This window comes from Nothobranchius furzeri, chromosome 19 (assembly GCF_043380555.1).
Source record: "Nothobranchius furzeri strain GRZ-AD chromosome 19, NfurGRZ-RIMD1, whole genome shotgun sequence".
NCBI classification, from domain to species: Eukaryota; Metazoa; Chordata; class Actinopteri; order Cyprinodontiformes; family Nothobranchiidae; genus Nothobranchius; species Nothobranchius furzeri.
In genome coordinates this window covers 22,447,327-22,459,914 of record NC_091759.1, presented here as the reverse complement: position 1 = coordinate 22,459,914, position 12,588 = coordinate 22,447,327, and the positions used below count along the sequence as shown (strand labels likewise).

At 40.4% G+C, this 12,588-nt stretch overlaps 1 protein-coding gene across 5 annotated transcripts in view; it reads right to left on the bottom strand.

Moving 5' to 3' along the window:
* rxrba (retinoid x receptor, beta a) overlaps positions 1–10,991 on the bottom strand; it is a 33,365-nt gene extending 22,374 nt beyond the window's left edge. For 3 of the 5 annotated variants that reach the window (XM_070547579.1, XM_070547577.1, XM_070547578.1), the window contains exons 1-9: positions 10,790–10,991; positions 9,879–10,027; positions 9,166–9,398; positions 8,517–8,670; positions 8,273–8,452; positions 5,612–5,632; positions 3,504–3,664; positions 3,226–3,355; positions 873–1,005 (exon numbers count right to left, since the gene is read on the bottom strand). In XM_070547579.1, coding sequence (XP_070403680.1) covers positions 873–1,005; positions 3,226–3,355; positions 3,504–3,664; positions 5,612–5,632; positions 8,273–8,452; positions 8,517–8,670; positions 9,166–9,398; positions 9,879–9,894 — 1,028 coding nt within the window. In that variant the 5' untranslated portion in view covers positions 9,895–10,027; positions 10,790–10,991. The remainder of the gene's footprint in view (positions 1–872; positions 1,006–3,225; positions 3,356–3,503; positions 3,665–5,611; positions 5,633–8,272; positions 8,453–8,516; positions 8,671–9,165; positions 9,399–9,878; positions 10,028–10,789) is intronic. The other 2 variants (XM_015974006.3, XM_015974008.3) reach the window with 1 other exon arrangement.
* Between the last annotated feature and the right edge of the window lie 1,597 nt (positions 10,992–12,588).

Genomic DNA, 12,588 nt, shown 5'->3' with positions numbered 1-12,588 from the left:
TAATTTAAGACCTTTGGAAACTGTATTTAAGCATTATTTGTCATTTTTTAAGGATTTTTAATACCTTTAATTTGGAAAAGCAAATTTAAGACTTTTTAAGGACCCGCGGATACCCTGTACAATTAGTCTAACTAATGGCAGGTCATCCAGCCCTTGTACTGCCTGATCTAATGATTAACAGTTTTAATCACAATAAAAATGTCTTCAAAAATTAAACTAAATATTACTTACAAACTGAAATAATAAATAACAAAATATAAGCATGCTCTACAACATTCACAGCAGTGCCATAAACACTTGAACATACAGTTAAATACATTTACAGTTTTAAATGTTAGTATTATGCACGCTCCAGCACATAGTGCTGTTAGTGTGCTGTGCAGCTAAACCAAGCTAGCTGTGCATGCATGTTTACAGATAAGCATCAACCAACAGCATCCCTAGCATGCGCTAACAACATACAGCCAGGATTAAAAAGCAGTTTCAGCCAACAGCAGCCAGTGCAGAACACAGCAGTTGCAGCCAACCAAAGATGAAAAGCTACTTTAAATCCTGAGCCCAGTCATTAAATAAAGCTCAGCCCTAATGTAGAACGAATTATAGTACTAGAGTACAGGAAGGTTGTTTCTTTTGTTATTTGGGTTTTATTAGGTGAAATTATCAGGGGATCATGGATTTTATCCATCTTTTAAAGAGAAGTTTAATTTAGGGTAACATGACCAGAGGCAGATCCTTTATAATCCTAATGTCAGATAAAATATAAAAGCCTCTGAAAAGACACTTGGATCTGATATCAAATCCCAAAGTGAACAAAGTAGTTTTAGACTGATGTGTCAGATGATTGATGAGGAATGCTTCTTTCTGGGTATTACCTGTCAAAGATGGCTCCAACACCTGCGCTGTGGGCACTGTTCCTGTGGACGTGGAGACCCGTGGCCAGTAAAATCTCATCCCTCATACAGATGGAGCGATGGGAAAACGATGCAATCAGGAGCTCATTCCAGCCTGTTGGAAAATTAGTGCCTCAGTATTTAAACTAAACCAGAACCCATAAACATTCTCATTTTTACTATAAACGCATCTCAATATAAAAAATTTAACGTTTCTAGTTTCTGTTAAGTTACTAATCAGATCGTCTGACCTTATTTATATCTTTTAAGATTAAGATCAAACTTACTGCCGGTTCAGGGTTTCCCCCAGAGCTTTATAAGCCTGGCGGCCCACCAGGCTTTGCTTGGCCACCCGCCAGGCTAAGCGTCATGCCCCGCCCCCCTACCCACCGTGTCCGCTGACATGAATGGCGCAATGAAACTAGAGCCCTTCAACAGCTGATACTGGTGAGAAACGGCAGCGGAACGTGTCCGAAATCCCCACCCCCAGTGTCATGGAAGAGCGCTGCGGGACGGAATGCGCGACAAATGCGTCATTTGCATTTTTTTACTGTGTGGGCGTCGGACGAGCCCCCGCACCGAGAGAACAAACATCTCAGCTCTAAAGCCGATCTTCATCAGCATACGTCACACGTCACGTGATCAGGAAGCAGAACATCCATGTGTTAGGAGATCGTTTTGGGCCGTTCCTGTAAAAAAAAGTGAGGCACGAACCGGAAAAGCTTCTGCCGATCACAATTCAACAACGGATTATGAAAGAACGGATAATGCTCGAAACTCGCGAATTCTTCCTGATGTAAGAGGCGAGTCTCTGCTTTGTTTTGGTAATTTTGGCGTCGACATCATCCTAGCGCGCAACGTTCTGTGACTCTTAAAAAAACAGTAACAACGGTGAGAAACGCTGGCAGCGAATGAGTTAACATGTTCAGTAGTAGGCTACTGGAAATGCTAATAACATTTAATTTCTACTGCAAAAACTGTAGGTGACATATTTATTAAGTTATAGTTTAAATTATGTTCACAGATAGACGTGTTTGTGAATTACATGCTACAGTGGCTTGCCATAATCCTGCTGCGGGGTTTAGCAAAGCAGACTCGAACCTGCAGACAGCCAAAGCCGGGCGTACACTGTGCGACTTTTTCACTTTTTTGAGCCGATTTTCCTCTCGTGCGAGAATCCACAAGATGGGGGAGAGTTTTGCTCTGAGCGTCGTGTACAGGGGGTTACAAGAGGCGATTAACGCCATGTGACCAGCTACCGATCAGCAATCGTGAGCTCGCACGGACACCTGGAGTGTTTGATATTTTGCTCGTTCCTCATGAGGGTTGAAGCGGCGCAGCGAGCGGCTGCAACCCAAAAAGTACCAGAACCACTCACGGCGCATGCGCAATCCTGCATCAACACCGCTCACCCGCTATTCCCTAATAACACACGTTGTTCGTTTTTATTTCTACATGTCTTTTACACACAATGACAAGGACTGTCAGGAAAGCGTGTTTGTTGTGTTCATGTCAAACTAAACGATCACAAAACACAGATTTACTTTCTTTATTTCGTTTTCCTCATCTAACCCCCATAAATCCCTGTGTGTCCTCCTGCAGCACTCCCGAAGGACAACAGGCAAGACAAGACAAAAAAGTCTGACGTGTTGTGTAACAACTGCTATTTTTAGCATATTTTTAGGTCCGACATGTTGCTACCAGACGTACAGCGTGAGCACGACTCATTAGATCTGCCCTGCGAGGAAGTCGTACAGTCTGCGCTGAAGCTGAGTGCTACGAGTGAAAAAGCCGCACAGTGTCCGCCCAGCTTAAGAATAAACAGGATGCTGAGGTCTTTTCTTCCGCTTGTAGACTTAAGATATTCTTAGTTTCACGACCATCGTGTTTTTCCTGAACCCCGCCTGATCGTGAACTTGCTACCCGCTAGCATTAGCTAATCAGCCCCTTGTTGCACTTTTGATCCCAAATCGTTTCTGCCTTTGTGTCTTTGCTGGTTTCTGTTTTCTTCCACAGAACCTAGATCAGCTCATGGTGCGTCAGTAAGCAACTTATGTTCTGTGTGTCGTTCCTCATCAAAACACCAGCTTTCTCTCCCGTTCTGATCTCCCTAGAGCTGCTCTGTTGCCTCCTACACACGAGCTGCGCACATTGACTGTTAAAGGTTGCGTAACGTGAAAAAATGTTGCACAACACAATGAATCGATGACAAAATGTGTTACCAACGCATTTTGTCATCGATTTTTATCGATTTGTTGTTGCAGCCCTACACGAGTTACTGAACGAAGACGATTGAGACAGAATGGTGTTTGTTCATGATGTCGGGTAAACCGACCTGCACGAAGCAAGATGACCTGATCATCCAGGGAAAGCTCAGAGAAGTGAGGGATCCTTTTAGCCCACTCCACCAGGGTGAAGAGCTGCTTGTCTGCAGCCTGACAGATGTTAGTGACGGGATCGTTGGGCTGAAAGGAACCAAATGATCTTAAATTCATTATTTATAAATCATTCATATAAATCAGCGACTACCCATGTTAATCTTATTGAGATATTAATCTAGAGGAACACATTGTGGATGTAAATTAGGAGTAACTAATCCTCTCGGTAACTCACAGAGCTGCCGCCGGAGCTCCCGTCTGCATGGAGCTCCGTCTTCTGCTCCACGGCCATCTCAGCTTCCAGAATCCTCTCCACGGGCATTTCTTCGTTCACGGCGCTGGTGGACTCGACCTCGCCGTCTCGCTCCTTGTTCCTCTGCCGCTCCTCCTGGACAGCTGCACAACGTGGTATAAAGAGGGAGGGGAGGAACACACGATAACCAATAAAGAAAGAGAAATTAATGGACAAGAGCGAGACGAGCAGCGGACAAGCGATGAGGGACAGAACACATGAAAGCAGCGATGAAGAACAGATGGAACAAAAACATCACAAAAAAATAAGGGACAAACAGAGCAAGTTTACAAAAAATAAAAACAGTGAATAAAAGATAAAAGCCATGATGATGGAGGTGTCAACAAAAGAGATGAGCAGGGAAACGAGATAAATCAACATGAAATAATAATAAAGCTGAAGGAACAAGAGGATTTCAGTTCAGTTTCTGGTTGTTTTGGTCATTTGGGACATTTTAGTTCCAGAACACAATAGAACTGGTCCAGAAACACGAGGGAAAATCAGACATGCAGCTAAACTCACGTTTCATAACAATCCATAAGAACAAAATCAAAAGAAACAGACTAGAATGACGCAAGTCAATAAAACATGTTTATATCAGTCAACATATACGCATTTACCTCCTATTATTCATGAGGATTTCTGAGACGTGCAACAGAAAATATTCCTCCAGCCTAAGGCTGAACGATTTAGGAAAATAATCTAATTGCGATTTTTTTCTTTAATATTGCGATTTAATTCACAATTATTTTCTCAAGGGGCTTTTCTCATTTTTCAACTAACGGAAGCAAAAAAAAAAGATCTATGTAACTTGTACTGAATATAAAGTTTATGTATCTACATATATCAACAAGTTTATTTGTCTACACATACATGAACACTCACAAGTAAAGACAACATCTTGTATTTGAAGGTGCAATGCTTTACAGCCAGGAGCACATCCTTTGAAGGAGAATAGGTATTAGCATCAACTGTGAGAATTTATTTGCAGGAAAGAAGTGAGTCCCATTTATTGAAGTCTTTTGTGTTTAGTTTTAGACGTCTTGTCCATGCAGAGCTTCCGTAGTTCAGTTACGTTCACAGCTGCTAGCCAAAACTCAGTGGAGTTGAAGTACAGTTTTCTAGCTTTACTAAAATATCTGTCTGTACTTAATTGATTAATGGCAGTTTTTACTTTATATTATACTCCAAATGTAATAATTTGGCACGTTCCTAATTTGTAAGAATCTATTCGGCGATACTAGCGTTAGCATCCCTATGGGTTTTTCGATGTATGTTAGCATTACGCTAACCACTCGCTGCCAGTCAAATCGCAGCCTTTGCATTAGAAAATCTCCTTTTGTCACATCGCAATTTAATTGCATATGCAATTAATCGTTCAGCCCTACTCCAGCCTAAACCCGGACGAGATGGAAATGTATTCGTTTAGAAAAATTCTAATTCTAAGACAGAACCTGAGCAGAAGCAGGAGTGAATAGTAAGGCTAATTATTATTTTCCTACTTTAAAACCTGAAAATAGTTCCAAGAATTCCACTAAAAAGGAAATTTCACATGTAACAGATTTGTGTATGTATGTTTTACCAAACTACTAAATAATCTGATACTTTCTACAGTCGTCTCAAACAGCTTAACTATCAGAAAACATGATATTTTAGAAGAACCACAATAAAAAAAAAGGCAAACAAAATCTGCAGGAACTGAAATGAACATGTACATTTCCTGCACGACGAGCATCAAAGCCTCGTTTAACCTTTGAACAGATGTGGAACAGCTCTACAGCTGTGACCTTACTGTGCAGCGCTCAGACAGAAGTAAACAATAAATGACTCAGAATACAAGAATGATTAAAAGAAGTCAGCATATTAGCTCGCTGCATATCCACAGAGCTTAAAAAGCACATGTGGAAGTGATACGAGGCGTGCTCGGGTCCAGCTCTGAGTTCTGGACAACAGCAATGGAAAACATTTGAAATTAGCTCCAACTAAGTGACAGGAAGTGAAATATTTCTAAGTCTTGATACAGTCAGACACCCCTCCCTCCCTCTTCTTACATCTGTCGTTCATCGTGGCCACTACAGAAGGAGGGAGGGGGAGAGAGAGAACGAGAGGAAACAAAAAGAGAGGAGGAGAGGGAGCAAGGGGTTAGTGTTTACAAGATTTACCCACCCCCACATCCTTCTCTTACCACTCCGCTCGTTCTTTCTATCCCCTATTAAACACACATTAGCCCCCTCCAGACCTACCACAGAGCTTCACTCACACATCTGTAAACATCAGCACTAAAACGCAAGACTAGGTAGTTGGATTAAGTTACACCTTATCGAGAGACTCCAGGGGGACAGATTATCTCATAATCTGAGAGAAATCAGACCAATCAGCTTTGATGACCTGCAGCGACCTGAGATTAGCCTGCATCAAAAACGTATTCATTCAGTAACTCATGACTGATGAGTTACTGAGTAGATTTATGATCAACAAAAAGGTATTTGTTGTAAAAGTTACAGAAATAGACTATAGCAGTAAGTAATGTGACTGTTTTTACTTAAGAGAAGTAAACTGTCACATTTTTTAGTTTTATTTGGAATAAATTTCAGATTTTGGGATTCTTTATTATTTTAGAAAACAGATGAAAGCAGAAAATATTCAGAAATAAGTTTAATTTGCACATAAATGCAGGATTAAGTAAAATTTCTAAATTAATCGAGATGAAAAGAAAATGTATGATCAAACAAAGGCTAAAATTGTCATGCTGATATTTTCAACAAAGAGCAGGCGCCCTGAACATACCTTATATCTATCTTAATAATAAATAATCACAATGATTAATAATGAGATAACGCACTAAACCAACACTAAATTTTGTATTTTTCCAGGAAACAAGAAAACACAGCTTGTGTGTGATTAGTTCTTAAACTTTTCAACTCTAACAGACTTGTGGCAGATAATCCCGGATGTTCTGTTTTAAAACGGACCCAGACGGGATTTTCAGTGATGAGAATCTGGTACGACACGCTCGGCACATCAGTTATTATTTCTACACAGCAGGTCCTTCATCCTGAACCTATCAGGAGGTAAAGCAGCTTCATAGGCTGATGCATACGTTTCATTACTGGTAACAAGGCTAGTCAGCACAGGTGTAGTGCTCATGCTCCTTTTGTTTTGGGTTATTCACCCAAAAGTCTTTTTTAATTGCTCTAATTCATCAGATGCATTTAAAGAGCAAGTCACCCCCAAATAAACTTTTTTTTTGCAGATAAACTAAATAAACGAGTGTCTAATCGTGCTGCAGACACGTTTAGTCAATAATTTGGCACTTCAGTACATCTTAGTTAAAATTTAAATATTCTGCCTAAAACTGGCAGTGTTGTGCCGTTGTCAGGTAAAAACTCTGCACTGTGTTCTAATTTAAATCTGCCACCGCTATTGGCTAAGAGGTATGCTATGATGTAAACTGGTACATTATGATGTCACAATGCTGTTGTGAGCCTGTGTGTGTGTGTGTGTATTTGTTAGCAGCTCCGCCCTCTCGGTCTGCCAGGCAACAGCATTTGTTGCATTTTTCAAACAGGAAGTGGGAGTGGAGTTAGACTCTGGTAGGGGGTGACTTGCTCTTTAAAAGGGAATGATTATGACATGAAGACTAGGGTCGGGCATCGTTTGAATTTGAACAATTCCGATTCCGAGTCCTTGTTTCGATTCCGGTTCCTATCGATTCCCGATTCTGATTCTTTCAAGACATTCCATGTTTTACATGCGCCAGCTAACCACAGGTCCTACTTGATGAAATAATCTTAACTTCAACATGAATTTTAATTCTATGAACAACAACACCTTCATTTAGACAAAAACATGTTTTGGAGGAACATTGAAAAAGACTTGCAGCACAACCAGTGTGTTTGTTTCTGACCACAACCAAAGTCTGGAAGAAGCCTCTGGGATGAGTTTCCTCATCACCGCATTTTTGGCTGCAGAAGTTAAAGTTTACATCATGGAGTAAAAGTTTGGCAGATGCTTTTCTTTATATTTGGTCGCTGCGCGCCGGGTGGGGGTGGGGGGGGGGACTCGATGCTGCACACAGACAGCTGGTGTGATCAGCTCTGAAAAGCGTTGATCACAATTTGCAGATCACATTTATTTTTCACGGAGATCGGCCGCGGATTCCTCTTCCGGTCGGCATTCTAGGAATCGAAACTAAGAATTGAAATAAAAACTTTGAACGATTCCGGGAAAAATGAACAGTTGGTCTCGGTTCCAATCGATGCTCGATGCTCTACCCTAATGAAGACACATTCTCCATGAACAACATCAGAAATAAACACTACAAATTATCATGAGACTTCCTGAAGGTATTCCCTATTACTTATTACCAGATTTCACGGATTCAACTGACCCTTGATGCTTTTAAAAGCTAAATAAGCTAAACAATAATATTTGTAAAATAATAAATACTGTTAGGTTACAGAAAAGATACTGCACAAAAATGATATGCACATTATTATGCTAAAGGATAATAGAACAACTATTTTTCAGCGTTTTGAGTTACTATTAGATTTTCCAGTCTTAGGAAGTCAGCTAAAAGGCCATTCTTAATGGCATCTTCAGTAAATCAGACTTTGAAACCTATGTTTTATAAATACAGCCTATTTTTCATTGTAAGGAACAAAATAGGACGGAAAAAACTCATTAATATGAATCACTTCCTGCTTTCTCACCTTCTCTCTTCATGCCCATGGCCAGGCACTTCTGATAGCGGCAGTACTGGCAGCGGTTTCTTTGTCTCTTGTCCACAATACAGTCCTTGTTGTCCCGACAGGTGTAGGTGAGGTCTTTTCGCACTGTTCGCTTGAAGAAGCCTTTGCAGCCCTCGCAGCTGTAGACGCCATAATGTTTACCTGAGAGATGGAGGTAAATTAAATAATGAAATCTGATATTTAACTTTAACAGGTTTACACTCACCAGAGGATCGGTCTCCACAGATGGAACAAAGACGTTTTTGGGAGAGCATCGGGCCTGGGCTGTGGGCAGACAGCTGCTTCAGCCCCAGAGGAGGTTTCACGTCATCAGAGCTGCTCACGGCGTGAAGCCCTGACATGGTCACTGTTGAGTTGATCTGAAAGAACAGGTTTATTGTGTTTATTCCTGTTTTACCATTTCTAAAATACACTGGAGGGTCCATCGCTTAGAAATAATCAAGTCTAACTGTATTATTGCCTTATTTGAAATTTATTTACTGGAATTTTCAGTTAAGTTCAGTATTTATTCATTTCAAGCAACATCATGTTTCCATCACAATACTCATAACTGGTCAGCATCATCATCTTCATCATCCTTCACAACAATATCGACAAAAACACTATCATCATCATCTGATAATGATAATAAAAATTATAGTAAATAATAATTTTAAGTAATTTCTTGAAGAAGCTTTGTGGAAAATTCTCTACAATTAAGATTTTGTGTTTATTCTAAAACGTGAATTTCCAAAATAATATAGAAAATGGGGAATATATGAATTTAGTGAAGTCATTTCCCCAATGTTAGTTTGTTTTCCTATAAATGAACCACAAAGCAGTCGATAATTTGCATTAAAACGACCCTTCCTTACCTGAGGGCTGCTAATGGGGCCATAACCCACTGACGGGGTGCCGGGTAGGCAGGGTGAGTCCAGTGATGAGCTAATAACAGAAAAGGGGGAGCCGATGCTACTGATGGGGCTGTTGATCCCAGCTGAGGAGATGGGTGGTAAGGAGGTCATGGAAGCTGCTGAGGGAACCAGCGGGGGTGAGCGCTGGCCTGAGGGGGGGGACGACACAGACGAACTGTCTGGACTGCGGGAATCTGACAAGAGACAACCGGGACAAAACATCCGAGATAGGTCAAGTCTTCCAACATAACATCTAACAGCCATAATGACAGAAGTTGATCTTTATCTTCCTAAAATGATCTTCATGATTTATGATTCTGATTCTGCAGCAGGCTAGGCTGCATGGTCTCTCGGTCCTTAGGGCGTGTACTTTTTTATTTATTTGAAGACGTGAGTTGTGCGTGTATGCATGCTTGTTCTATTATAGTGGAGCTGTTATAAAACAAGATTCTGGCCAGTAGGAAACAAAATTTGATTAAAAAAATTACATAATGTGTTCAATCTTTCTAAACTAATCCTATTTAACTGCTGGATGTCAAATGCTTTTTAAATAAAAACGTTGCACAAATACTTAATTTATATGTAAATATGATTATATAAGAGTACTAAAACTGTGGCTAAGAAGCAATCATGCGTCGCCTTTCCTGAAAATAAATCAGAGCCGTTGGACTCACCTCTGCTGTCTCCCATTTTGGTGGTTTAAGCACGCGGGCTGGCTGGCAGCGTCTAACCGACGAGCTTCAGCCTCTGGCGGCCCGCTGTCAAACTCGAGACCGCGGACTGAGGCCCGGGCCGGAGTCGGTGTGGGAAACCAAAAACGGGTCTGAAATTCCAACACAAGCACAATAAAACACATCATTTCGTGGCAGAGAGTGGCCATTTTGTCATACAAAATATATAAAAACCAACAATCACACCGTTGTCTTAAAACTGCAGCACATTTAAATCGTTGTCAAAACCTGTAACTGCGAGTCTGATGCCTTTTGGGGATTTTGTGTAACGTTATGCGACTTTGCAAAGCAGCCAGGTGCTCAACCGATGCCAAGAATGTGTTGTCCAAATACATCATAAGGTCATTAAAATGGCTTTTTAAACAGACAAACTATTTATTATCGAACACATCAAGGTTTTATCACAGTGAGTCAAACGTCCCGCACCAGGACAGCCGGAGCACTGACAGATGGCAACAAACCACTGATCCTCTAAGCTAGCTGCTAACGTTAGCCGTTAAAAAGCTCGTAAACTAACCAAGCTAACGTTATCAGAACCTAAAGTGTCGAGCTATTTATGTCACGTTTGAACGTTTAACTGCAAGTATACCACTGGGCATGCCTTTAAAAGAACGCATGTCGTTTCTGTTAGAACATAAATAAATCTATTTATATATGGTTTAAGTTGTTAAAACAAGCTAAAAACCTTTAGCTAGCTGTTAGCCACCTCCCCGGCTAGCCGACTGGATCGGAGGAGAGCTACGAACAAACTAGATTGCAACTATCTGACCCGTCTCTACCCAACTCACCTGTAAACACTGAAGCTACATTATGTTTTAAATATATTTACAGCAAATATAAAACGATTTACTGACGTTTTAGCGGCGCAGCTCCTTCGCATAAAAAGATGTGGCAACTAGGCCCCGTGTGTGCCTCTCCCCCCGCTTTGCTTCGTAGTCAGCCCTCCCTCTCTCCAGTCTCCCTTCCTTCCCCTGCGACGATGAAATCATGATGATGGGGAAGGATTTGGCTTAGTGCTCTCTTACTGTTGAACACTGGCCCCGACATCACTGCAGCATCCGTGCAGCCTGGCTCTGAGGGCAGGGACCGTGTGGTCTCAGGTCTTTGAGTCTGAGACAACTTCCAGTGCAGGAGGTCAAGAGGTCAAGACAAGTTCAGCTTTGCATGTCAGTGGCTGGAAAGGTCATCAGGGGACACTGGTGGACTCCTGAGCTTTGATATAGTTTGAACTTTGGAACACGTGTGACCTGTCCTTTCCTGCATAAAGCTGAGCTTTGGAGCATCAATTGTTCCCCAAAACTCCCTGCTGAGTCAACACTTGATGTGTCGTCCTAGAATCAAACAAGAAGTGCAACATTTCTTACTCATTGCACTTCAAAGAATAAATCTGACACAATAAAAAATTATTTTAACTGTCTTGAACTGATTAAAACATTAAACAGTAACATAATTTGCAGACTACACATCCAGTTTGAATCCTGGAAAGTTAATGGCTCATTAATTGCATTCAGTTTTGGAAATAATTAATAGAAATTCCAACATACAAGTTAGTCTATAAACTAGAGTGACATGCTTTTAACACGCCTTTTATGTGCGGCATCACAGAAATGGTACAGCTGCAGTTTTTGCCCCTTGTGTGGACATTTGTGTGCATGAGGGAGTAAACTGGAATCATAGGTTTAATAATACAGATAATTTTGGAGTAAAGCAGAATAGTTCACACCCAATCATTAGTTTTTTATGTTTAGTGCAGAATTCATCAGCACCGTTCCATTCTTTTCATTTAAACTCTTTTTGCATTAGGTGGAGTGATTCTTTTGGCTACCTAACTGCAAACATGTTTTCAACAGCTGCAAAAGCAGTAACAGTGTTAAAACATTTATTCAAAGCCTCTTTGTGAATAAACGACTGTAACTGATTTCTGCAATACATATAAAAAAATCTATGCATATAATCATTCATGCAAATCCAATTTATACAGGATCTTTGAAATGACTGAAACAAGATTTTAAAGCATGAAAATGTACTTCCTGAAAACAGCAAATGTACTATATTTGACTCAAAAGTCACCATCAGATTTTCTCTATTTTCTTTTTATTTACCAAAATAGCAACAATTGTTTATTAGTATTCTAATCAGTTCATGTGCATCAAAACGTTTTTGTGTCCCTGACACAAGTCACTGACTCCATGCAATTCTGCCGGGTTTTCTTACACAGGAAACTGTTAACTAATGATTTAATGGCACCAGTAAGTTCAGTTGGGGTGTTTACTTTGTAAAGTGTCTTCATGCGACTCTTTTTGTGAATTGGTGCAAAAGAAATAAACTGGATTGCATTTAATTAATACTTTTATTTAAATTTTTAACTTTAATAATCATGTATCTTAATGCAACAAGCATTTCTGAGTGGTGTGTTATTGTAGTATTCCTCGTGGAAAATCAACTTTGTCCAACAGGCGTTTTAAATCCTTCACCGCCCCCACGTGGACATAAATGGTATTACAAACACCTAAAAAAATCAGAACATTTCAACTACAACTTATTTTCTGTAGATATTTATATGAATCTTTTTGATAGTCCAACAAGTAAAAGTCACTATACTGCAAATAAAAGATAAAGGCAGATGACCACCGCATCACTTTCTGTCAAAGTC